A 25951-nucleotide genomic window follows, 5' to 3' on the forward strand; every position below is an offset into this window, starting at 1 on the left:
CCCAAGGTCCTTTGCTGTTCCCCACCTACCATAGTCCCCTCTGGGAGAAAGTGGGACAGACAGAAGCTGCATGGGAACTTAGTTGAGGGTGTCTGGGCTCTAACACCAGGGGTGAGAGAAAGAAGAACCCCTAAAGCTATAAACAGCAGAGAACTTCCGATTCAAAGAAAGAGGTCAAAAGCGTATCTTCACTGTATTAGACAAAGGAGCCTCGAGCCAATGCATGGACATTCATGCGAATGCATTGTAGCATGGACTGGGATCTGGACTTCTCAACCTGACATGCTCATAGGTGAGTATATCACTGGAGTAGTTAGGAAAGCAAAGGATGGTAACCACCAGCATGGAGACCTCAAATAGGTAGAGAAGGCATTAGCACCTGCTGGTCTTCAACTGGGTGGCAAAAACGATTCTCACGGGAAGTGGTTCTTCTATGTCTTACAATTTTGAAGACCCTGAGTCCCAATAATGCCTTTTAACAAGGCAGCTATAAATTTGTACATGTTTACATACATTAATGTATAGAAGAAGGCCATCTTAGCCCACCACAAAAGCAACAGTTACCTTTTGATTTATACTACTAGTCAAATTTTCCTATCTGTTTGAAAAAAAATGTTTCAGCTGGGTCCATACAGCAATGACATGAAAACTCATTTGACTAAGTTCTTAAAGCACATCTAGCAATTTAAATTACACGATAAACTATTTCATAAAAATGACTTTAAGTGATACTCACTCTAATACCAGGAAATCCAGGAGGCCCAATGCCACCTACAAGCCCCTGTTATGAAAGAAATGTACAAAATGTGTTCATTATAATTCCAATCTGCTGAGGGTTTTTCTGAAATGATGACACATAATTCTAGGAAACAATGTCAAAATTAGCTTCCATTGAAAAGCATAAATTGCTTTATTCTTTCAAAAGTTCTTTGAGATATTAAAACCACCCTCTAGGTAAGGGTATATAATTCTCTATACCTTCTAAGTACTTAATACAAGAAGAACCAATAATCAACATTGCAGACAAACTGGCCTGAATGTTGCATGAAAAGACAGGTGTTGAGTGTATAGAGTTTAGAAGAGCATTTTCAGATGGCTAAAGCGACGTCACATCTTTTGAAGAACGTTGCTTTAAATTTCTACCTTTATTGTTATGTTAAAATAGAAAGAACATCTGATCTCCTTATTATAAAAACGATAATATGATGTGTCACTAAATTTACAGAGAATGAGAGAAGGGGATGACCTCCCTCTCCACATTTACATTTTTGAAGCACACACATGGTAAATTATTTAAAAAAAACTACAAACCTATAAATTGCACTAAAAACATCCAGTTTATGCTAATATTTAAAGGTTTAATTGATATTCAGGAGAATTATGATATTTTTAAACAGCATATTTTGCAAAGCATGTTTTAAATATGCTGAGTCCAGATTTAATAGAGTTCAGGGATATAAAATTAACAATCAATTAAATAACGACTTCACACGAATTTGAAGTATAATGATGATTACTTCGTTACACTTCAAAGTACAAGCACCCCTCACCCTGAGTCATGGGCATGAAAGAGCTGGTAAATATTCTATTCAAAATATTACTCAAATATTTAATAGCTCGATCTAATTCAGTTTTACTTTTCTCTTAAATCCCATGTAGACACAAGTAAAACCTTAGCTTAACCTACCAAGTCACTTAACCAATGCTAATTTATAAAAAGAATTTTAAAAAGAAAACATGTTTATACTCTTCGTGATACTGACTCACATATAAGTAAACATAGAAACTAGTCATAATTTAGACCATGCAAATTTTGCATCGATTCTAATCACTTGAAAATCTGATAAAAAATAATGTGCATATCAGACTCTTCAGAAGGAGAAAAAGTGAAACAACTTCTCTGCATTTAGAAACCCAGCACTCCGCCACCACTCGGTTTTGATGAAATGCAACAATTCTTGAATAGCACCTCTTTCCCAGTCTCAACAGTGACACACGGAAAACCCCAAGTGGAAGACCTCCGTGCAGATCTGAGAAACACAGTTCCTTCCTGTATGAAGGTCGAAGTTGTGGTCATAGTTACCCCAGTTATTCAAACATGGTTAAACTGAGTAATTTTAATGACTATCTTCCATGATGGAGGTTTATCCAGACAACCTTGAGTTATTTCTCATGTTGAAAAATGATAAACTTGAGTGTGCACAGAGGAATGGAAACTGTCCAGCTGTATTGCTCGTAAATATGCTCGTAAGGATGCCGCGTGCAGTTGCTACAGAGCGTGAGTGATGTTAGAATGTAAGGGTGGACCTTTGCAAGGTACTCACAGGACTTCCGTCCAGACCAGCAGGGCCTCTGTCTCCAAAGTCACCTGGAAAACCCTGCAGAGAAAGAAGAAGAATATTGGCGTCAAATCTGGAATATGCAAAGAACTCATTGTCACTGACTTCTCTTTGCATTATAACTTCCTTGTTTTCTTTATTTTACATTCTACCACAGTTTCCCCTCCCTTCTCTCCTCCCAGTCCCTCTTCTCACCTTTGTTCCCTCCTCCCAATCCACTCCTTCTCCATTTCTGTTCAGGAAAGGGCAGATCTCCCATGACTATCAACAAAACATAGCATACCAAGCGGCACTAAGACTAAGCACCTCCCCGTGTATTAAAGTTGGACAAGGTGACCCAGTATGAGGTGTAGGGTCCCAAAAGCCAGTAAAAAGAGTCAGAGACGGCCCCTGTTCCTACTGTAAGGAGTCCCCCAAGAGGACCAAGATACACAACTATAGCATAAATGCAGAGCATCTGGGTCAAGAATTTTATAACAGAAACTATGCATTTCCTGGGTCTGGGGGCATCGTAAGTTGGTAGAATGCATGCTGCACCAACCCGAGTGAAAAAGCCACGGCGTGGTGGTACAGTAGAGCACTTACTGCGCTGATTAGTTAATTATTAATTAACCCCAGTGCTTGGGAGGCAGAGATAGGTAGATCCCTGAGACTCCTTGGCCAGTCAGCCTAGCCAAGCTGGTGATTCCCAGGCCAGTATGCAATCCTGTCTCAAACAACAAAACCAAACCAAGGTAGGTGGCCACTGAGAATGCTACCTCTTACTTGCTTCCAAATACATAAGTGCCTATGTGTGAGCACACATGTACACACACACACACACTATAACATGTACACACACTATAACATGTACACACACACTATAACATGTACACACACACTATAACATGCACACACACACACTATAACATGTACACACATACACACACACACACAAACACTGTAACAGAAAAACATCAATTTCCTAAACCCTTATCTGTAATCCAGTTTTTGGATTAAATTTCATTGAAGTTAGAAAACAGCTTTTCTGTATTTTCTATGTCTCATAATATACAAACAAGAGTAAACTAGTGAAGATAGAATTGTTTTGTCATTACATAGTCACCGAATGAGAGGAAACACAAGCAGGATGCTGCCTAATTCATTAATTAGCAACCTTTGCTGCCCCATGTGGTCCCTACACCTAAACTAGAGAGCGACTGCCAGCAAGCGCTCTCCATATCCACATCCACATCCATACTTCAGACACAGTGTAATTTATGTGCATTTAATTTTCACAACAGGTCTGTTTCATGGATCCTAACTTCCTCATTTTGTATCTGAAGAAATTAAAGACTACAAACAAAGGTAGCCTAATTTTAGAATCTTTTTTTATACTAAATAGCTCATTATTCTAAGATAAAAACATGAAAACTCAGTCTTTGAACTACAGCTTTATAAGGGAAAGCACAACACACCCAAACACTGCAGATGTAAGGTGTTTGCAGTGTGAAATGTCTCCTGAGAATTCCACAGTGTAAAGCTTTGAAGGGTGACAACAGACTTTCCCACCATGATTCTATTACTTGTGCCTAATATTGTATCAGAGTTTTTTCTATAATGATGCACCACTGATTCTTCTGAACTTTAAATGCACTTTAAAAAGTTTTCATCATCATCATCACATTCAAAATCATTTGGGTCTGTACATATGTGTTGTACGTCTATAATGTGTGTGGGGCATGTATGCCATGTGCTTATATGGTGTGCAGAGGCCCAGTTTGAGGAATCGGAACTCTCCTTCAGCCTTTATATGGGTTCCAGGAATCAAACTCAGGTCACTCACTGGCCTGCACAACAAATGTCTTTACCCTCTGAACCATATCACCAGCCCTAAGGTTCACGGTTTATAAAGACGATTCGACAAAGATGGTTTACGGTGTTCACCACCACAAATGCTTAAATGTATTCATTTTAAAATTCATGTCAAACAGAAGTAAAATGCAACTAGATTAATAATCTATTTATTTGGGCAAGTCAGCATTAAATACTGTCTCTAAAATACTCACCCAAATCATTGGTTCCCCCAGTACCTATGGAAAATGTTCTGAAGATAGTTTAACAGGAGAAAAAAAATCAATGATGCCCCTAAAATGCAGTTAACTTGTACAAAAAGCAGTTTCTCTTATACTTTAATGAGAGGATGAAAACAACTGTGTAGTTGAAAATATTGTAACTATATTCCTTTTAGTATCAATGGAATTCAAGCAATGATCCCGTTTTCACTGTCCCAGGAAATCAAATTGCTGTCTACAAGTTTATTAATCAGTGATACATCACCTTGTTCAGCATGACTTTTTTAGTTAGGGTGACTAATGCTGTGATGAAACACCATGATTGAAACCAACTTGTGTAGGAAAAGATTATTTCACTCATGGTTTCATATAACAATTCATCATCAAAAGCAGTGAGGGCAGGAACCTGGGGGTAGGAGCTGGTGCAGAGGACCTGGAGGAGTGCTGCTTACTGACTTGCTCCTCAAGGCTTGTTCAGTCTGCTTTCTTAGAGAATTTAGGACCAGTGGTCCAGGGATGACACCACGCACAATGATCTGAGCCCTCCACTAGTGATCACTAATTAAGAAAATGCCTTACAGCCAGAACTTATGGAGGGATTTTCTCATTTGAGCCTCCTTCCTTTCTGATGACTCCAGCTGTGTCAAGTTGACATAAAGCCAGCCAGTACAATGACCTAATACATGTTTTAAAGTCTTTGTGACAGCCAGATATTGAAAGCAGAAGAGGAAAAAATCCGATAAACTAGAGATGACTGATGTTTTTCCTCGGTGAAATAATTAGGAAAGTGGGGCACAGTAGGTGGTTCCCTTAATGTGAAAAGTCCAAAGCAGGCAGATTCACAGACATGCAAAGTGGGCAGAAGATGGAACAGGAGGAATGGAGATGCTCCAGGCATTGAGTTGCCTTGGGAGGGGGCAATGAAAGTGTTCTAAAAGGAGAAGGCATGATGAATGTCCAACTCTAAAAACACTAAGCCCTATCAGATTACATACCAAATTTAAAATAGTGAATTTTGTGTTGTGTGAATTATATGTCAATAAGTTGTCCTGAAGACAGAAAATTAGCACTCCAGGCAGGGCTCAGTCAATGAAGTCCTTGATGCAAAGCAAAAGGACCAGGGTTCAAATTCCCAGCACTCACGTGAGATGAGCTTGGTAACACATGCCTATAGTTCTAGCACTGGGGAGGCAGAGAGGAGTGGATCTCAACACTCATAATCCAGACAGTGTTGCCAAACTGAGTGCTCCAGATCCACTAAGGATCCTGTCTGTCTCACAAAATAAGGTAGAAAGCAATTCAGAAAGACAGCTAATGTTGACCGCTGTTCTCCATAGAAACTCAAACCCCTTCCACACACATGAACCTGTATGTACATACTACTACCACCCACACATGAACCCTATGCACACACCACTACCACCCACACATGAACCCTATGCACACACCACTACCACACACACATGAACCCTATGCACACACCACTACCACAACCATCAACAAGGATGTGATGAGTCAGGAACAAAGCCGGGACACCAGCAAACATTCCTGGACCCTCGCTCAGGACTCGCTAAAGGGTTTACCATCTCTGACTTAACACACCTACCCCCACCACCCACTGCCACCCCTCTCCATTCCAGAACCACCGCAGTCCAGGGAGAGAAGTTACTCTCTTAAGAAGTAACTCTCCCTCAGTTTGTGATTTCTCCCTAAGAAGAAAAATAAAAACGGAGGGAAAATGGGGGAAAGGAGTACGGTCAGTTTCTTTCACCTGTTACAACTCCCAGATTTCCTCCAGCAGTAGGAACACAAGAAAACTTTCACTTTCAACTTTCTATTGCTTTCAGTCGCTGTCCAACACATGTAAATGCTAGTTGCTGTGTCTTAGAAGTTAGTTGAAATGACTGGTATCTATTTTATGATTTAAATGCTTATTATTCATAAACACCCACTATTCTAGATGGAAAGAATGGATTGTATTATTTCTTATTCTATATACATTTTCCTCAATATATCATCAATTGAAAATTGCTACTAAGTGGAGATGTCTTCTCTTGTTTTCATGAACACTACACACTTCTTTGACTATGACTAATACATGTGACTTGCTTAATTGAACCAATAGTTTACAGCAAAAATGATGGATGAAAATGCATAATTATACTACAAATTCTGTGTGAAATTCTTAATACCATGAAAATAGATATATCTCTGGCTAGTTTGATGACTTTAGCTCTGGTGGAAAATCTCACATGGCAAGGGGTTGTGACTGGCCTCTATAAGCTGATAAGCTATAGGACCTCAAAGCTAGTAAGAACTCACAGCCCTCAATTCTCCAACTTCAGATAATAACTTTTTCTCAGAACAGGAATGAGCTTGGATATAGACTTTCTGTCACTCAGACATCCAGATGATAATGGAACCCTGATGGCATCTTGAACACTACCCAGGGGTTTTAGCACAAGACTGTTAAGCAGAGCCTGGATCCCCACAATGAAATTCAGTTCACCATACTTGTTATGCAGCAATAGAAATAGAAAACTAATAAAACTACTGGTTTAATCTTTAAGTAGAGAATTACAAAGCCTTACTCATGTGTTTTGTGGTAGGTCATAAGTCTATTCACTGTTTCTAGAGTCGTAAGCCTACCAAATGTTTGAAGACTTTCTGCTACTGTCTTAGGGCAAGCTCAAGTCAATGAACATCCAAATTAAACAGGTTAAAGTTTTCTATTTACCTTTAACAGTTCTTAAGGATACAGATACTTCATAAGATTAAGGAAAACTGTTAAAGGTAAAAATGAGGATTTGGTCAGACAGTAGAAACAGTAGGGAAGAGAAATGTTCAACCAGTCGTACATTTGAGTGTTGTGGACTTTTACACACTGAAATTGTGGTCCTTAATAATTCAAAGTTTCTGTTGGTTGGTCCCCATCTGTACTATAAGTTTTGATCCCAGGAGTCATGAAATTAATGTGATAGTGACAATAGATATTCTTACAAATTCACAAATATTTAGCATCAAACAACAACTGATATTTTAAATCTAGATTTACATAGATATTGCATGCAAATTTTCTTCAAATTATTCACCTTCTCTACTGGAAAAGAGATAAACATGAAATGCTAGAATATGAGAAGGTGAATGATAAAATTTTGAAGAAAATTCGCATGCAATATCTATGTTTCTACTGTCTGACCAAATCCTTATTATAATTTTAAGCAATTTCTGTCTCCAACATTATTGACACCTCTAGGCCTTCCAGGCTTCCACAGAAGACATGCTTAGAATGTCCCTGAGGCCCACACAATATTAAATTGTTATTGTGACAGTCAGTCTCAGTGATGGACCTCAGCGTTCTTTATTACTTGCAATTTCTGCTCTTTTATTTACCCCTTGCGTGGTAAATCATGTCTGATGTTTATCATCATTCACAAAAAACAGAAGCGGCAGTGCATGACTTAAGAAGCTGTCCTAATGAAGATGCTGCAACCTCTCTGCTTTGTACTCATTGTCTCCCATCTCAGGACAAGAACTCACATCCTTAAGATCCTTACAGAGCCTTATGGAAGTCAGATCTCCCGCTACCAATTAGCATCTGCCTAGACAGCCAGTTAAGCAAACTACCTTACAGGTAGATCCTATTGGCGCAGTCAAGCCTTTAGATGACCATGACATCTACCTAATCTTAACTTTAGGCTCATGAATTAGACAGCTCAAACAAGGCATTTTCAAGTTCCTAACCAAGCAAACTATAACAACATACATTTATTGTTTAAGACTACCTACTTGGAGTTATTTCTCACATAGCACTGGATAACTAATACACTCTAACAACATTGATGTCTAAAATTATAGGGCAAGCTATGATAGGGCTAGGCACTGAATCCTGAATGGCATGTCACCCAGCTGCTTTTCTTGCATGTTTGTTGTGTTTGTTTATGACTTCCAGAGTCTCCTAAACCTCAAAGAATAAGTTTACCTTTTACCCGAGTCTAATAATGGTATTGGCACCAAACATGGAAGTTTCCAAACATGAAATGCGAATTTGCTTGAATATACAGGTGGTGTTACTATTTTAGATCACTCACAGATACTTGTAGCATGTTTAGACATGCGCAAACAATGGAAAACTTCTTGCTGAGAGTGTTCAACAAAAGGATTATTTTCCTAGTTCTACAAAGAAATCATAAACATAATATGTATAGACTTAGGAAAATAATCATCAAATGGCTATAATGTGACTACCCATTACAGAATTAAAAAAATAAAAGCGTTATAAATACTTCTACATTATATACCGTTTTCTTTCCAGCATAAGATTTAAGCATCATATTCAGCTTAAAGTAGGAAAAAATGATCACTAGGTAGTGATAATAAAAACACAGTAGCAATAAATTGTGTGGATAGAACTACGCTAGGCTGGCACACCAGTGTATAGAGAAGAGAGGCGTGTCTTCCTGAGGTGAAGCAGTGCGAGAAGGTCAGAACGCCTTCTCTGGAATTAGAAGATGAAGCACACTGTAGAATTTCCTTCCATGCATCCTACACATGCACGTCCACTTCTGGCATTTAAAAGTCCTTTGTGGAAGAAACAGATCACCGCAGATCAAGGCTGGAGTGAGATCAAGCCTGCAGCATGGCCAGCTCCATGACACCCGCTTTCCACATCCTCCTTGTCCACACAGCTGGGACAATTTGATCCACAAATCAAAGGTGAAGCCCAGCCCCTCGTGGAGCTGATGACCAACTTCAGTAGGACTCTGACTCATCCCAGGCAGGCTCTGCTAGCCCATGCCTCCCTCCATCTTCAGAGTCGTTTCTGTCTTGTTCTCAAACAATGGCCATCACCTCCTGTTCCTGTTCTGAGAGCTGGCATCGTCCTTCCCCTCATCTCAAAAAATATTTGTGAGTCAGCCCCCGCCACTCTTGCTGATTTCTCTCAAAGTAAACAGTCCCACACACCAGGCCTGCCTGCCACATGTCACTTGTACTTCTTATTTTGATGACTTGCAAGCGTCTCTGCATTTTCCATCCGTTATCAGCCTTGAGCATAATCACCCAGCTGACTCCCCACCTGCTGGGGTCACGTCCCTGTGAAATCATGCCCTGTCTGGATTTTCTCCAAATGAGCAGTGGGTGTCCCTTTGCCAACCTTGTGGGTGAGTCAAATGCAAAGTCCTGGAGTCTGAAATCTTCTACACATCATATGATGATTAGCCAAACATGGTTGCAATAGATGATTCCATAAAGTAGAAACCAGAAAATAGCTTTTTTTTCTCTAATTAGGAAGAAATCATCAGAAAATTAATGGCAATCTATCAAAAATACTTCAGTGTTTCCATTATGACCCAATGAACGGCAACTTTTTCCTGAAGGAAAGAAATACTATCTGTGACTTCTGCAGACAGTGACCACATCTGAGACGACAGTCTGTTCCACGTGTTTAAGATTGCTATGGGCTAAACATAGCAGCCGCTCAGTAGAGCGCTTATACTCTGAAACTCCTAACGCTGGGGTTGGAAGGCAAAACACAGCTTACTTTAAATAGATTCCTCCAACAGAAAGCTATATAAGAAGGAGATGGGAGTGGGGGGGCCTTTTCTATAGTTAGAAAAGCAAACATCCCTTAAGGGTATCAATTTTGCTTTCCCAGGAGTAAAACCTAGTGCAGTCATACTCTCTAACTTTAAATGTAATCTGATCTGGTCACTTGTAATCTAGGCCTTTCAAGTCCAAGAAGAAGTCTCAAAGAATCTCTCTCTCTCTCTCTCTCTCTCTCTCTCTCTCTCTCTCTCTCTCTCTCTCTCTCTCTCTCTGTCTCTGTCTCTCTGTCTCTCTCTCTCTCTCTGTGTGTGTGTGTATGTGTGTGTATGTGTGCGTGCACACACATGCCTCCATAGCACACACGAGGAGATCAGAGAACAACCTTGGTGTCCAGGTGTCCGCTACCTTTTCTTTGACCCAGGGTCTCTCTTTGGCTTGGAACACCATCACAGAGTCCAGGCTAGTGTGCTCCCACACTTCCAGGGGCCCATGTGTCTCAACCATCCACCTCACTGTCACTGAAATTGCAGAGGCATTCTATGTACTGGATTTTCCATGGACTCTGCCGATGGAACTCAGAGGTCTCCAGGCCTTCAAGGAAATCCATTTATTGAATGAGCCATCTCTCCAGCCTAACATACTGCTTCTTGCTTTTTTTTTTTTTGATGGCTATTGTCTGGGTGTAATTGAGAGTAAATGTCATCCCCTTTTCATGTCTGTCTTCAGTCATGGAAAGCAAGCTGTGGTGCAGCTTTTCAGATGTTGAAGCCTCACAACTTAGTACAATAAACATACTGTTGGTAAATCGAGCCAGCGCCCCCGTAAATTCTTCTAAAAGCAACCTTAGAATTAATGCCTCACTGCTGCCCTAGAAAAGGAACTTTGGGAACTGCCCTGACAACCATGTGGAATTAGGTAGAAGGCATGAAATCTGCAGTTCTCAAACATACGCAAATCCTGTCTGCCCTCACCGTTTTTCTTAAGCGTTGTTGCTTTTCAAGTCAACGGCTGTTTTGAGCCTCAAAAGCTGATGATTCATTGCAGGTCTGTTCTAAAATGTGTCTCACAGATACACAGTGAAGTGTGTGTCCCAGAACAGCACTGGGGAGTTTTAAAAGTCTGACTCAAAAACACTGTCTGCTACCTTGTTTGATTTTTTCCCTCATCTCAGATGTCTGGAGAATGAACATATGTTGAATTCAGACCACAGAGGGCGAACTCACGCACAGGACTCATCTCCTGAGCCTATCAGTCTTCAAAGGTCAGTTTCATTAAGAGTGTTGTGATTTCCAGGGGCTATCCTCTGGTCTTCGAGTTTTGATCTAACTATGACACGTAAACAGGAGAGAAAAAGGGAAGGCCTACAAGAGCTGATTGTCTAAGAGCTGCAGTTAGCACAAGAAGGTTAACACAATTCTGTAACTAAATGGACGCTTGGCATGAGCCTTATGCTCCCTCCTAACATGAACAGCTTATAAAAGGAAGAAGAAAGAATTTTAAGCCCAAACAACCGAAGACCAAGGAGTATATTTGCTAAAATAACTATTTCAATACTATTTGACCCTGAAGTACAGCAAATTCCTAACAAAACAATGATCTTACTAAAAAGTAATAATCTTGGTTTTTAAAGAAATTTGAAGAAATATTGTGTTACAAATATCAACTAACTGTGTAAACACTGCATACAGACAGTATTTCACTGTGGGGGGACTGTGTTCAGGAAGTAAGATTTGAAGAGAAGTAACTTTTAACAGAAATGCTAAATTAAAACTAAAAAACATGAAGTTAAATGATAATTATCTCTGTTGTACAGTAATTATTTCCTGAATAATCAAAGCAACACATCCTTTGAAGAATGTGTCCATTTCAGTACCGCTTGCCCATCTAGAATGTATAGAAAAGATCCATCTCACTGTTAGCCTATGATTTCATCAAGTAACAACAACAAGGAACCAGAGGTCACTAAGTTGGCTCCCGACGACGACTAATTTCACTCCCGACGACGACTAATTTCACTCCCGACGATGACTAATTTCACTCCCGACGACGACTAATTTCATGGTTTGCGTTTACTCAGGGAAGTGAAGGATCATTGGCCAGCAGTGTAAACATGTGATTTATAACAACATCCTTTGAGTTCAGAAATAATGCTACTTACACAGCTCATGGGTGGGATGGCATCAGAACCCTGCCTGAGGTCCACTGTACTTTAAAGTGTCCCTCACCCTAACTTCTCATTTTGCTGTATACGTATTTGTGTTAAAAATCAGAAAGGGTACATTCAACAAACATGGCATGTTAGAGTATCAAACAATTTCCTACTATAAAAAATAGGAAAAACTACATTTATGTAGATTTTCCAATATAATTCTCAAGGTCTAAATTTTGTACAAATGCATACATTTTGAAGCAATAAACCTTTGCCAGTTTTGCAAAGTGAAGAACGGCAGAATAAAAGTTCTCAGAACACATTGCATTTTACATTTCTCTACGCTCTCTTGAACTCTGCTGTTAAGACTATTTATTTACTTTTCTTTCACGAGGGTGGGACTTCTATATGAGTGTACCCCTGTGCACACGCATACTGTGCCCTGGAAGGCCAGAAGAGGGCGTTGAATCCCTAGGACTGGAATTATAGACAGTTGTGAGCTGCAGAGTGGGTGCTGGCAATCAAAAGCCGGGTCTCAGGTAATTTATAACTCTCTGAGGAGTAGACAAACAAAAGCTGTCATTCTCTCTGGATAATTTGTGTCATTATGGAGTAGGAAATTAAAACCTCCCTGTATGTGGCTGATGTCAAGGTTGAGTCAATCCATATAAGACCAAATATAATAATCAATCAAACTCACGTCATAAATGATAGGACTTAGAAAGTGCTTGATTTGTTCACCTATCCCTACCACCGGCTGCCGACGTGTTTCAAGGCTCTGAATGCTTAAAGCGATTATTAAAGAATAATGTACCATTGTAAGAATGGTAAATTATATATTACTGTAAATGATTTCTCTTGATTATTTTATTAGGAATAAGAGAAAAATGAAGAGCCACAGACTAGAGTGGGAAAGATTAAAAATGATGAGACTGAGCTTCTGTCCATTTGAACAGCGCCAGGTCTTCACATCTTGGTTAGAAATTTGACATATGCTAATAGAGATGGCTCTGTTGGGGTGTGAGGACGGGGACTAAAAAGCAAAGAACACGGTGTCATGTTCATGTAAACGGTGCAGTTAGGCAGCAGCACACAGAGTGTTTATACTGCTGGTTACATTCCTTCGATGGCGATGGTGGTGATGGTGCTCGCTTCCGCTGTAGCTGGGATGAGACCAGCTCTGAAGTTCATTATTGATGCAGGGAAGCAAAATTTGAGTTTATTTTGCATCTCTTGACAGCTTGGTGGATTTTTTCAATGAACTGGAGTCTTCAAAGTGAAAACCCCATCACAATTTAGGCCATGTATCATGAAAAAAAGTCACAGCATATGGGACAGAAGGCAGGACCTGCCAGATGTGTCGCGAGGGCCGCTGCACTCAGTCTCGACCTCACCTCCTGCTTTTCTTCTTTATCTAACATTCTGGCCACAGTTCCTCCTCCTTCTCATCCTCCCCACCGCTTTTACCTGTGATTGGACATCTCAGGCCTCCGGCTTCCGGACCTTAATGACACTAGAATCTATCCTGAGTTATTTTCAAGGGGTACTACAAAGTCCAGAAGACAGATGTTTTAAATAATTTAAATATTACAGATAGGTGGTATCACAGATAACTTGGGCTTTTTATTGATAGGTGATGTAAAAAATTATCTAAAAGGATAATACTGAATTTAAAAGGAGAGTTTGAGAGGGTCGTGGAAAAATGGGAAATGACATAATTATTGGGATCTTTGACTATTCTTTATATTGAAAAATTTACAGAGTTCAGTTGCTTTAAAATGTATGTACTTATAACAGATTTAGATCCTTAGAAAAAATATTTGCAAGATGCATAGGTCCATGTTTTTTGGTATTAAGATAGTATTCATAAATACCAAAATTTCAAGCCACAATACAGCACAGACTATCACCCTAAAAGCCACCTTAGGCCATGAAAATGCCACAAATGGAGGAAAGGTGTCTAAGTAGCTCTGTTAGCGTAGCCACAGTAGTTCTCTGAACTAGTATCTTTGTTTATTAAGAACCGAGTCTCAGACAATATCAAAGTCATCTCCTGTCTATGAAGTTATTGTATTATCTAGTGAGATTCACATTCCTTGCTTTTTTAAAATCTGAAAACCTAAGAAATGTAAGAAGTAAGTCTCTCAGGGGTAATCAACCAGGAGTGCGTGGGCTACCAATGCAGCTCAGTACAAAATCGCAAGCTTCCATAAAGCTTTAAGAATTTCTTCCGTACTATTGTTGTTGCTTGTGTGGTTCTCCGGTGAGAGTTTGGTATGTGGCAATACAACGCCGTGGTGTCAAGCGGTTGTACGCCTCTGTGTGGAACTTGTGATGTGCAGTCATCAAGGGCAGGTTGAAGCCACGTTTCTGCTGTGTGTTAAGTTGTTCCTGTGTATTCTGGCGTTGCACTGCCCTACCATGGAGACAACAATCTATTCTGCTTAGGAGTATTAAATTTAGAGGTCTTTTTTTTCACACCTACATTTCCTTTCCCATCTCAAGCATTATTCGGTGCAAAGTTAAAGCGGCACAAATCACTGGGTGACAACAGACACAAAGGCAGAGACACTCGTGAGCATTCTAAGAAGGGAGAAACAAGCAAGATCCGGCCCCACTGGTCTCCCGGCCCTCAAGGAGGATGAAGCAAGTTACCTGTCTTCCCTTCAGACCCTTCTTCCCACGGATCCCAGGAGTACCCTAGGACACAGAAACGTCAAAAGTTAGGCGCTTGCTGAATGAATGCATTAAAGAACCAGCTCTTTTGATTGCATGTCGACTAGAGAAATATCAGTGCGATGTTCAAAAGAGCTTCAATATATTCATTTAACTTCAGCATATTCATTTAGCAACATATTCAATTCTTTCTCCAAAAAAGCTTCCTAATATCACTCAAGCTCTCAAGTAGAGCCCTTCCCTTCCCTGGTAGTGATAGCTGTTTGTGAGGAGTAGGCATGCCACCAGTAATGGCAAGTCAGACCAACAGGGCCTTCTGACTTTCTACAGCTGAAGCAGGGTGCGTTTCGTCCTCTGTCTTCCCTTCCTTCTCTGTTTGGAGATAAACAAAGTTAATTAGATCCTCGCACTGCCAGTTTCTGATTTTATGTGAAACTAATGTAAAAATAGCAGCAGAGAGGATTCTCTTCCTGCTCTAGGTTATCTTTCATACAGATGCCACCAGCCTTTCAACAGTTTCTGGTCAGGTAAGAAATAGTGGAGTCAAGCACCCAGGCTGTGTACCCAGGACATGGGTGGGCGTGTTCTACACTCTCACTTCCTGCATGTGGTCAAGGATGAGTTACTTTCTCTGTATATGTCTCACTCTCTCAATCAATAATGAGAATAACAACTGTTCTGTGTGGGCATTACAGGAGTTAATTCATATGACGCATTTGTACAGCAGTCTATGGGTGTGTGTGCAGCTGTTTGGCAAGCTGTGTACTATTCCCATCATTATTCTTAAAATTTTCCCATTTCAATCCACTTTGAGTCTGAGTGTCTATTAACTGATACCTCAAACATCCTACTTGATAATATCACCTTGACCCGCAGTCATTTATAAACCCCAGAGAGGAAGAAATTCATGAGGACTAGGCATGGCTACACAGAGACCTATTTTCATATTTTAACAACTAAATTTAAAATCTCTAACCATTTATGTTCATATCACGTTTCTTACAAAAATTCAGGACAATTTATAAAAGTCCAATATTTCTAGTACGTGATTTCTCTTACACTGAACCTAACTCCCAAATGCAAGTTTGTGATCCCCACTGGATCACAAGGAGAGCACATTAGAAATCATATTTGAAGGAAACAACCTCACCCTTTCTCCTTCGGGCCCAAGCTGTCCTGCCTCTCCAGGAGAGCCAATGAAACCCTTGAAGAAAGAAAATCATCTTGAAACTGTTTCGTTTTACTGTGTGATCCATAAAATTCTAAGCAGAAGTGCTTAAAGTGTTATGTACCTTAGTGTTACATTTAAATATGCAAAAATATAAACAACTTCTCCTTGTGTTACTGTTTTTTGTCAAGACATTACACGTAAATCTTTTCATTGATACCAAGGAGTAGAGAGTCTAACTCAAGGCAAGGCAGTAACTGAAAACAACACAGCCCAAGCCTTTCCTTCACTAAAGTTCCAGGGCAGGGAAATGCATAGAGTGTGGGTTATGCCACTAAAATACAAGGCAGATGGCAAGAAACACAGAGGCATGCATTTCAACGAGGGAAGGGGAGAGATCTACAGGACCTAAATCTTGGTAAAGCAGAGGCCTTGCATGCTTAAAGCAGCAATTGCAGCGATGTGGTGTTTGTTGCATGCTCCATTATCATGGTATTTTTGCTTTTTTCCTTGTTGATTAAGGATGACTCATATTTTCCTTTAATGGTTTAGAAGTATAAAGTGATGCCCTGATGTGAGGCGTCCCTTCTTCAGAGACATTTCCTTACGCCTGGCAGTGGTGATGGCTCTTGCGCCATCAAATTATCTCCACGTTAAACTACTGCATGATGCCACAGTGTGCATAGCACATCCTAACACAGCCAAGAGCAAGTGAAGATTGGGAAGCAGATAAGAATGACGAGACCAATGATTTTCCGTGCATCAGAGAGAGAATGTCAAATGCAATTCCTTTCAAACTAAATTTGCAAAACCCCTAACGAGTGTGACAGGTAAGTTCTCTGTATGTTTTCATTCTACACTCTTGCAGGTATGCTTAACAAACTGACAATAAAGAAACAAACAAAGAGCGCTCACTTACTGGGACTCCTTTAGGGCCTGGGCTCCCTTCTGGTCCAGCTAAACCCTGGTGAGAACAAAGGTGCCATCAGGATGGTACAGTGTGTTTGAGGTGCTAACAAGCAGACTGATAAAACTACAAAAAGACTATGAAACTCAGGACTCAGTTTACCTAAAGAAGATCACAAATGTTCAAAGAATTTTGTAATTTCAGAACCCAAAAGGCATCACATGAAATGGATGTATAACTGTATCTTAGTCACCCAAATAAAGTACATTAGCAGGTGTTTTCAGGAACAGCAAGCATTTTTTTCTCTAAATTATTTTTCATTGGGAAATCATCTGTATTCTGTGCAGACACCTCTAACTTACTCTGAGAACAATAGATTGATTCTTAGATTGTTATATGCCCTTTCCTTGAGGATAAGGTTATAAATCTAGATTTCAAATTTTAGTTATTATTTTTAAAAACCATCATGCCATGAAAAGTCTAAGAAGGAAAACCTACTCTATTATTAATTTATGTTAAGTTGGGAAAGAGAGGAAAGGGCATACAGATTTTCATATGGAACTGGATTCAGGTCAGATGAAAGGATTTCATAGTGGCATGTGAACCACTGCCAATTGTCTCCCAAGTTTTTATAAGTGTGTTATTAAAAATAACACTTATTGTGGAGATGCCTTCACACTTATTTCATTTTAGTCAAGTTAGCATGGGACTCATTGCAGATCTTACTTGTCTCTTAGGCACCATAACTTTAAAAGTTCTGTTGTGAAATGTATCAAATGTATTTACAAGCCAGGTTTCAGCATCCAACGAACCAGTCTACAGTACAGTATTTGAGGAATTTTTGCAACTTTGATTTTGATTATTTATCTAAGTAATTCACCACGAAGGAGAACAAACATATCTGTCAATTGAACAATGACTCTAAAATCAGAATATGCAATGCGTATGTGACAAGGGACACGGAAGGAGAAGTGTAAGCGTAGTCACTGCACCTGCCTGCCAGGGTAGCCAGGTGAGCCAATGTTACCAGCCAGTCCTGGGAGTCCCTGAAATAAAAGTAAATAAATAAGACAGATGAAACCCACAGGAGACCCAAAGAAACCCATCTGGTATTTAGAATACCCAAATTTAGAAGAAAAAACTTCTCATGACATTACTAAGTATAGCATGATGTGTATCATACTGAAGCCATTATCTGAAGGAAATTAGGCCAATTTTTTTTAAATAAAAATGAAAAACCATTAAAGGAAGGCCATAAGTGAGACACTGATGACTGTAATGCTTGTGGGAGGAACAAGTTTGACGCTGTTTATCTAAATAAGAAAATCATTTCCATGGAAAAGCGAACACATGTCTTAATAGTCTCTTCATCTTCGCCATTCTACACCACTCCTTAATGTTTAGGCACCGACCCCAGGAGCCCAAGAGGATTAGTAACTTCAAAGCCAACTTCTCATGTCTTTCTAAGCTGGACATAACATCACAGAGAGTCTGACTGAGCAAACAGATCTTGACTGATAAAACCTTTGGAGGATGCTAGGACTGAATGTTCATGTCTTCCTTCAAGTTCACCCGTTGAAATCCTAAGCCCAACACTCAGGCCCAGTGGCTTAATGGTGAGGGCCTTTGGTGTAGCTACGTCAAATGGGTGGAGTCCTGACGAGTACGATTGACGTTCTTATAGGAAGCAATCAAAAGCTTGTAGCCCTGTTTGCCCCATGCCAGGATATAAGGCAGCTGCTTGCTGCCCTGAACACAGCCCTCTTCAGAGTCCATCCAATCTGGCCTATTGATGTGAGATCTCAGCCTCTAGGATTGGGGAAGACAAAGCTTTGTTGTCTATAAATCACCCAGTGTGTGGAATTTTGTCATAGCAGCCCACACTGATTTAGACATGCAGTGAGTTCCCACACTTTGTATTCTTGGCTTGAGACAAATTTTGCTCAAAGAAAACTGACAGACATTCAAAAGACATCAGAAAGGAAATCTGTTGCAGACTGGCTGAAAAAAAATAGTAAAAGCTTATTCTTTTCGTATTGTCTTTCACTGATGTTTTGAAGATTGTATTGAATTATCTAGGTGTTCATGTGTGTGAGTGAGCATTTTGCCTGCACATATGTCTAACACACATGCATGCAGTGTCCATGGAAGGCGGAAGAGGACAGCTGATGTCCTGGAACTGGAGTTACAGTTGGTTGTGAGCCAACTTGTGGATGCTAGAGCTAAACCCTTGTCCTCTGAATCGCTGAGCCACCTCTCCAGACACACGTTGATGTTTTATTCATTCATGTCTGTTTATCCTGAGTTTACGTGTCTCAAACAATTCTTACATGAAGGACACACCAAAAGAACGCGTGCCATACTGCCTTTTTCTTACCATCATGTGATAACAACAGAGTAGTGGTAGGCGTTCTAGGTTCCTTGTGACATAGAACTCATTTCCATCTTATTGACCATAAAGAGATAACAGGCTGCATTTTGTCCCCCACCTTCTGTGGCACACAGAAGCATCCACTCCTAAATACTGAAACCTCAGGACTCCTCCAATATTTGAAGATCAAGAGAAAGGTCAGACCCCGGGTAAAGCAAACTGAGGACACAATTTAGTTTTTCTCTCAATTTTTTCTCAGAATGCTTTTCTCAATTTTGTTCTCTTGTTTCTCGTCATGTCCCATTTGTGCAAGAGTTATTTTTTGTTAGGAGTGCTCTCTGTAGCAAGTATTTTACACAGACTTTACATCTTATTTTCCATTTTACATCTGAAGAAAGGAAGATATATAGAAGTAAGTAATGCTGGTAGCTAGTTTAATAAATTATGATAAATACTGACCTTCTGGGGCTTACACAGTAAAAATTTCTTATCTACACGAGAAGAATGTCTAACACAATTATATATATGTATATATATAATATTACTCTATTAATATACACTACATAGGATATCTTATTCCTGTCATGTTTACTGAGTGTGTTCCAGGCACTAAGTACTGATAAAGTGCTGATATATATCATCTTGTTCAACCTGTTCAAAAATCCTATAAAGCAGATATTATTGTTCCTGTGTTATAGATGTGAGAAGAGGCAATGACACTTTCGAGCCACCAGTAGTATATAATATGGCTAGCAATGTGACAGCAGGATTTAAATCAATGATTCTAATTCCAGAGACTGCCATTCAAGGTGGCTCTCTAGTGTGAGTCTGATGTGTAGGTAACACTAGCATAAGTTGTCCTAATTGTGAGCTTCACTTTGGTGTATTCCCTAATGCTTGTCTGATTCCAAAACACACAGACCTAAGTCGAGAGAGTCATGAGGCTTTGTATTTGGATATGAGGATGGGAAGGAATGAGACACACTTAACAGGCAGTTTTTATTTATAGGTCATTGTCTCTCTGACTAATGCCAACCGCCATCCCTTTCTCATTCCATTCCTAGCTAGATTAAGTCAACTGAACTCAATGTTTCAAAGCAAATCTGCAATGGAACATGAGGGCAATCTGATTCTGAATGGGTTTCTAACACAGCCCAGCTGCATAGAGGAAACAGGAGAATTCCATTCATGTCTCAGCTACAGCAGACAAGCATCATACTGTGGTCACATGACAAGCACAGAAACACAAGGCACCATGACTGAGTTCACTCTGCACTTGCAAATGTGTTTTCAAAAGAGTATTCTAATTGAGCAATTAGCATCAGGAAATAAGGAAGCCTGCTCCAGCCTAGCTTCTCATACAAGGAACATCAAAATACCTGTGCTTAGCTGGGTGATTTCATTCAGAATTGCAGTAATATCTCTATAGGTCTTTTCTACACACTCTCAGTTTTCTCATTTGCAAAACGGAATAATAGCACCTGTGTCATGTGATGGCCGTGTGGAGGAAATAGACAGCTGTAACCCAAATGCTGCTGATGCTGAGCGCTTGATTCGTTAGCACAAGAAACATTAGGTAAGTCTCTGTCATAGTACTGTTCGGCAAAACACACAGGCTCAGCCAGCTCTTATGACTAGAATGCATGAAAATGAGATAATTGTGTTTTCAAATGTTTGCTGGCCAATTTGCTGACAAATTTCCCAGAGGTAAATCTCAGAATCACAGTCATACTCCAAGTGAAATAAATGAATTGGTTTTTGGCCAGCTGTTTTCACAGTTGGAAAGCAAGAGTATTTTCAGTTGTTCCTTGGGGCCACTACCAATTTTGACTCTTCTCTTTCTAGTCTTTATGAAGGGTATGTGTAAGTGCGTGTGGATGTGTGTGTGTGTGTGTGTGTGTGTGAGTGTGTACACACAGAGGCCGAAGGCCAACCTTGGGTGCCATTCCTCAGGAACCCTCTGCCTTATTTTCTGTTACAGGGTCTTTCATTCAGAGCCACGTAGGCTGGTCTCCGAGGCAGTGAGACCCAGGGAGCCTCTGTCCCTTTTATCTGCCTGCTGGGAATCAAACTCATGTCTTCGTGCTTGCATGGCAAGTACTTTATGATGTGACCTCTCTGGTCCACATTTTCCAGTCTTTAAAACCGAATTCGGACTTCCCAGTTAGTAACGATATCACCCGTCAGAGCAATAACACGTAAATTAACAGAACTAGATGACCAAGCAGTTGAGAGGACTCATCAGTACCGTCAGTGCCGAGTTGTCATTGACCCCTGATGTACTGGGCTCCTTCACTGGAATCTGCGTACCTCTGCCAAAGCCACAATCCAGGCATCTTCTCCCAAGGGCTGATTCCTACCACCCTTCTCACACTTTCCCCTGTAACTGCTCACAAGCCTTCCAGCACTTGTCTGAGCTTCAGGAAGCCAAGCCTGCACCTGCTACTGATATACACACTACTTTCCTGGCTATGGGTGGTAATTAGTAATCTCGAAAAACTGCAAATGCTGTCCTGCTTAATATGAATCAAAGAGAAATCTGGCTTTGTTTCTTCATTTGTGTGTTTCCTTCAGAGACTAGTCATCACTTTTCATCCTGGAGTTCTATTCTGGGCTTCCTCGGCCTTTGCTGAATCACCCATGACGGCACCCACTATCTTAGTCAGGTTCTAATCCCTGCCCCTCCCTGTCTGTGATTATATTTTATCTACAGGGCAATGTCGTTATCTTCTTGTGGGAGAGAAAGGTAATAGCATGATCAAAACCCGAACGGTTGCAAAAGTGTTTTGACTTAAGTAGCACATGTGTGTGTATCCACAGTTACGGGTAACGATGTGTGGTCCATTCTAGCACCAAATCTGATTAGGATCTGTGGACCAACCAGACCCTAAAATTGAATGAAAGGACAGGTGTTTACGGATATTTATATTTTCTTGGAAAGGGTCTAAGACAGTTTCAAAATTCTCAAATGGACTTGTGAATCAGAGGTTTAGGAATCACTGCTCTGAAAACAACAGGAAAAGAAAAATGAACAGCATTAAAGCATTGCTAGTTCAGAATCTATAGATAATTAATTAAAGGTTTTAACTTTGCTGTAAATAGAATGAAAGAAAGTAACTGCTAGGAAAAATAAAAAAGGCAAGAGAAAAGTGATCCCTCCAGAGTGTTCCTTTATGTCCATCTTTGTCCCCCCAGAAGATAAGAAAGCACTTACTTGTTCCCCACGGAGCCCAGGGAGCCCTGGATGTCCTTTGGGACCCTACAGGAAGCAAGTAAAGACGTGTCATGGAGCATCAGCTTACACCGGGTGGCCAAGTGACTAAACAGAGGTCCTAAAACACTGGGGAGCTTTGTTCCTTTGCTTATTTGCTCTGTTTTTTTATCTGAGTAAAACATATTTTATTATGACCAGCCAAAAGATGCAGGCTATATCAACCTGAAATAGGGAAAATATAGAAATTTAACTGAAGAAAAAATTATATGAACAGAAGTTTATCAAATTCACAAATACTTAGAGAAAGGGAAAGTCATTTAACAGAAATTTATGAGCTGAATCATGTTTTCCAACAAAATAAACAAAATAATACAAGCAGTATATTTTGGACAAGAGTTTACACTTTACAATAAGGAATACCTGTTTAAGTTAGGAATAAGTGATGTATAATTGCAAATAAGTGTTAAATTTTCTAATATTTTTATATACATCAAGGTGAATACAATCACATAAAGTTTTATTTAGTATGGTACAGATGCCATAGTATGCTTTTCAATTGTATAAACATGTCCTGACAAGATTTCTGTTCTCCATATTAAGAAGAATGTGATATTTGACTAACATGGTGTACTTTCTAAACAACTTAATGGAAGACGAAGAAAGTTTGTATTTTTTGTTCTTTATTTCTACTGCAGCAGATTTTTCTGTGGTAAAATGCTGCTGGAAACATTACTGTTAATATTTTCAGTTTATTTTTTCCTAATATATCAGAGATGTACTTTTATATGTTTTTTCTTTCATAGGTAAAATATAAAACAAAATAGAAAATACAGCCTCAAACAAAGTTAGTTATGAAGGTTCCTCCTTTGATATCCTTTTCACCCACTGCATAAGAAACACTAATTTTCAACACTTGCTACACTGCCTTTAAGAAAAGCTTCCATGCTCTCACAGAGTACATTTTCTTTCTTTTTTAAATTAATTTTATTTAAATTAAAAACTATCTTATTTTAGATACCAATCCCAGCTCCCTCTCCCTCCTGTCCTCCCATTCTCCCCGCCAACCCCCATCCCATCTCCATCCCAACCCCCATTCACACCTCATGGAGGGTGAGGCCTCCCATGGGGGATCATCAAAGTCTGTCACAGCATTTGAGGTAGGTGCTGGGAACTGAACTCAGGACCTCTGGAAGAACATCTGGTGCTCTTAACCACTGAGCCATCTCTCCAGTTCCAATTTGTTCTGTTTTTGTTTAAATTTTATTTTCCAGTTTAAATTTAGATAAGAAATGAGGTTGCTTCACAAGTCAGTTCCAGGTCCCTCTTCCATTCCCTCCCCTCCTCTCGTGCCCTCCCCCAACTCCCCCCCCCCGTTATCCCCTCATTCCCCCAGGGAGGGTGAGGCCCTCCATGGGGGTGTCCATAGTCTGTCATTTCATATAGGGCAGGGCCTAGACCCTTCCCCAAGAGTTCAGGGTGAGAGTGCACCTCACATTGTCCTATGGGAGTCCAAAGTCCGTGTGTATACTTGGGATGGGTACTGATCTGCTGCCCAAGGCTCAATAGATTACCTAGGCCTCCTCACTGATACCCAGATTCAGGGGGTCTTGATCAGTCCCATGCTGGATTCCCAGGCTGATGCCTGGGATTCAAGAGTTAACCTTTGTCTAGTCAGCTGTTTCTGGGGGTTAAACCAGCCCAGTCTTAATCCCTTTGATCATCAGTCCTCCCTCTCTGTTACTGGCTTTCTTGAGTTCAGCTCAGTACTTAACCAAGGGAGTCTGCCTCTTCTTCGATCAGCCACTAAATGAAGTTTCTGTTTCCCAGACTCTCTGGCCATAGGATTGTAGGCTGGCACTCCCCAGATCTATGTCTAAAATCCATATATGAGAGAGTACATGCCATGTTTCTCTTTTTGTGACTGGGTTACCTCACTCAGGATGGTTTCTTCTAGTGTCATCCATTTGCCTGCGAATCTCATGATTCCATTATTTTTTTCTGCTGAATAGTACTCCATTGTGTAAATGTACCACATTTTCTCTGTCCATTGTGTAGATGTATTTTTAACGCTGTACATTGCAACCCGGAGCTGCATACATGGCAGGAAACAAGCACTCCACCACGGAGCCATATGCCCACCTCTGATTAGCTTGTTGTTGCTACTCGTTCCCTAATCAATACAATAGTCTCCCGATTTATTACTAAATTTGAGTACGAGTTTAATTTCTATTTTAAAAAATACCTAATTCTTAAAATAACTGTTATAAAAGGCTCCGATCTAGCACAGAATCTGTTAAATTTACTGAGGCATTTACAAAGTTGTGTTTAGCTCAGTCACATCAAGACAACATTCCTTCAGACATAATCTGTTTACAATTACTGAAAAGTTGGACAACATCCAGTTCTGTCTCTAATCCAGTCACCATTGCAAGACATGAATGAACTAATGAAAGAGGCTCATCAGAACGGTCCTATAAAGTCATCTGGGAAATCAACTATACAAGTCTTTTCCAGGTAAGAGAACCAATGAACAAATATTAACCTCTCTCATTAGCACCCTAAGTTATAAAATAGATAGCATAATTTTTTCCACTAGAAAAATCTGCAACAGAATTAAAGAAGTTCAAATAAAGAACAAGACAGAAAGAAACTCTGGGGCTTATTATACAGTTAGAATCAAATGTCAGTGAATCAATATCTCATTTCCAGAGACTCTGTTCACATAAAAGAACAAGAAAATTTCCTTTTCCTTTCTGTCGGGTGTGTGCATGCGTGGGTGTGCACATGTCCATGCATGTCCATGTTTGTTTGTATGTAAATGCGCATGTGTGTGAGGGGACCACGGGTTGATGCTTGCTTCTTTCTCAAGCTCTCTCCACCTTGTTTCTGGAGACAGGGTCTCTCCCTGAACCTGGAGCTTACTGATTCAGCTAGACTTGTGGCCAGCAAGTTCTAGGAACCCTCCTGCCTCTGCCTGAGCAGAGCTGGAGCGCGGAAGAGCAGCCTCACGCCCCATTGCGCCAGGGATCTCAACTCGGGCTCTCACAGAGTAGGCGGTAAGAACTCAGACATGGCAGGTGTACTCTGGGGTGAGGTGGGACTCCCAGGGAGAGCCTGGGAGAGCGGGATCGAGAACTCAGGAGACAGGGCAGGAAGCGCTCTTCCACCACCACCTTTCTGAGTAAGTATGCTCCCATTCGCTCTTTTTTCAGCCCTGTGAGCTCGAGTCCAGGGCTCCATGCTTTGTGCTTCTCTCTGGCATTTCCTTTCTCCCTCACCCACAGAGACACAGCACGGAGCATCGGTCTAAGCTCTCAGGACTCCCTTCCCTGAAGCACACTGAAAGGCAGACTAATAATGGCATCTTCTGCATGCCGCCGCCCCGCCCCCAGCCCCTTTCGGGGTTCTTCAGTCAGAGGGCCCCCCAAACAGCAGGGCCAGCCAGCAGTCTTGCTCCCCACCAGCTCATCCCCTTCCCGCTGCTGTCACCAGAGTTGGCATTTGACCCAAGTGAGGGCTATCCCAA

The 25951-nt window shown here is 40.5% G+C and overlaps 1 protein-coding gene across 4 annotated transcripts in view; it reads right to left on the reverse strand.

Annotated features, from left to right (window-relative positions):
* Positions 1–25951, reverse strand: part of Col24a1 (collagen type XXIV alpha 1 chain) — a 261191-nt gene that overhangs the window by 194939 nt on the left and 40301 nt on the right. For all 4 annotated transcript variants that reach the window (XM_021233967.2, XM_040751646.1, XM_021233968.2 and 1 more), the window contains 7 exons: positions 22426–22470; positions 17833–17886; positions 16853–16897; positions 15916–15969; positions 14745–14789; positions 2325–2378; positions 737–781 (listed from right to left, as the gene is read on the reverse strand). In XM_021233967.2, the coding sequence (XP_021089626.2) occupies positions 737–781; positions 2325–2378; positions 14745–14789; positions 15916–15969; positions 16853–16897; positions 17833–17886; positions 22426–22470 (342 nt within the window). The remainder of the gene's footprint in view (positions 1–736; positions 782–2324; positions 2379–14744; positions 14790–15915; positions 15970–16852; positions 16898–17832; positions 17887–22425; positions 22471–25951) is intronic.

Source organism: Mesocricetus auratus, unplaced genomic scaffold (assembly GCF_017639785.1).
Source record: "Mesocricetus auratus isolate SY011 unplaced genomic scaffold, BCM_Maur_2.0 Super-Scaffold_100009, whole genome shotgun sequence".
NCBI lineage: Eukaryota > Metazoa > Chordata > Mammalia > Rodentia > Cricetidae > Mesocricetus > Mesocricetus auratus.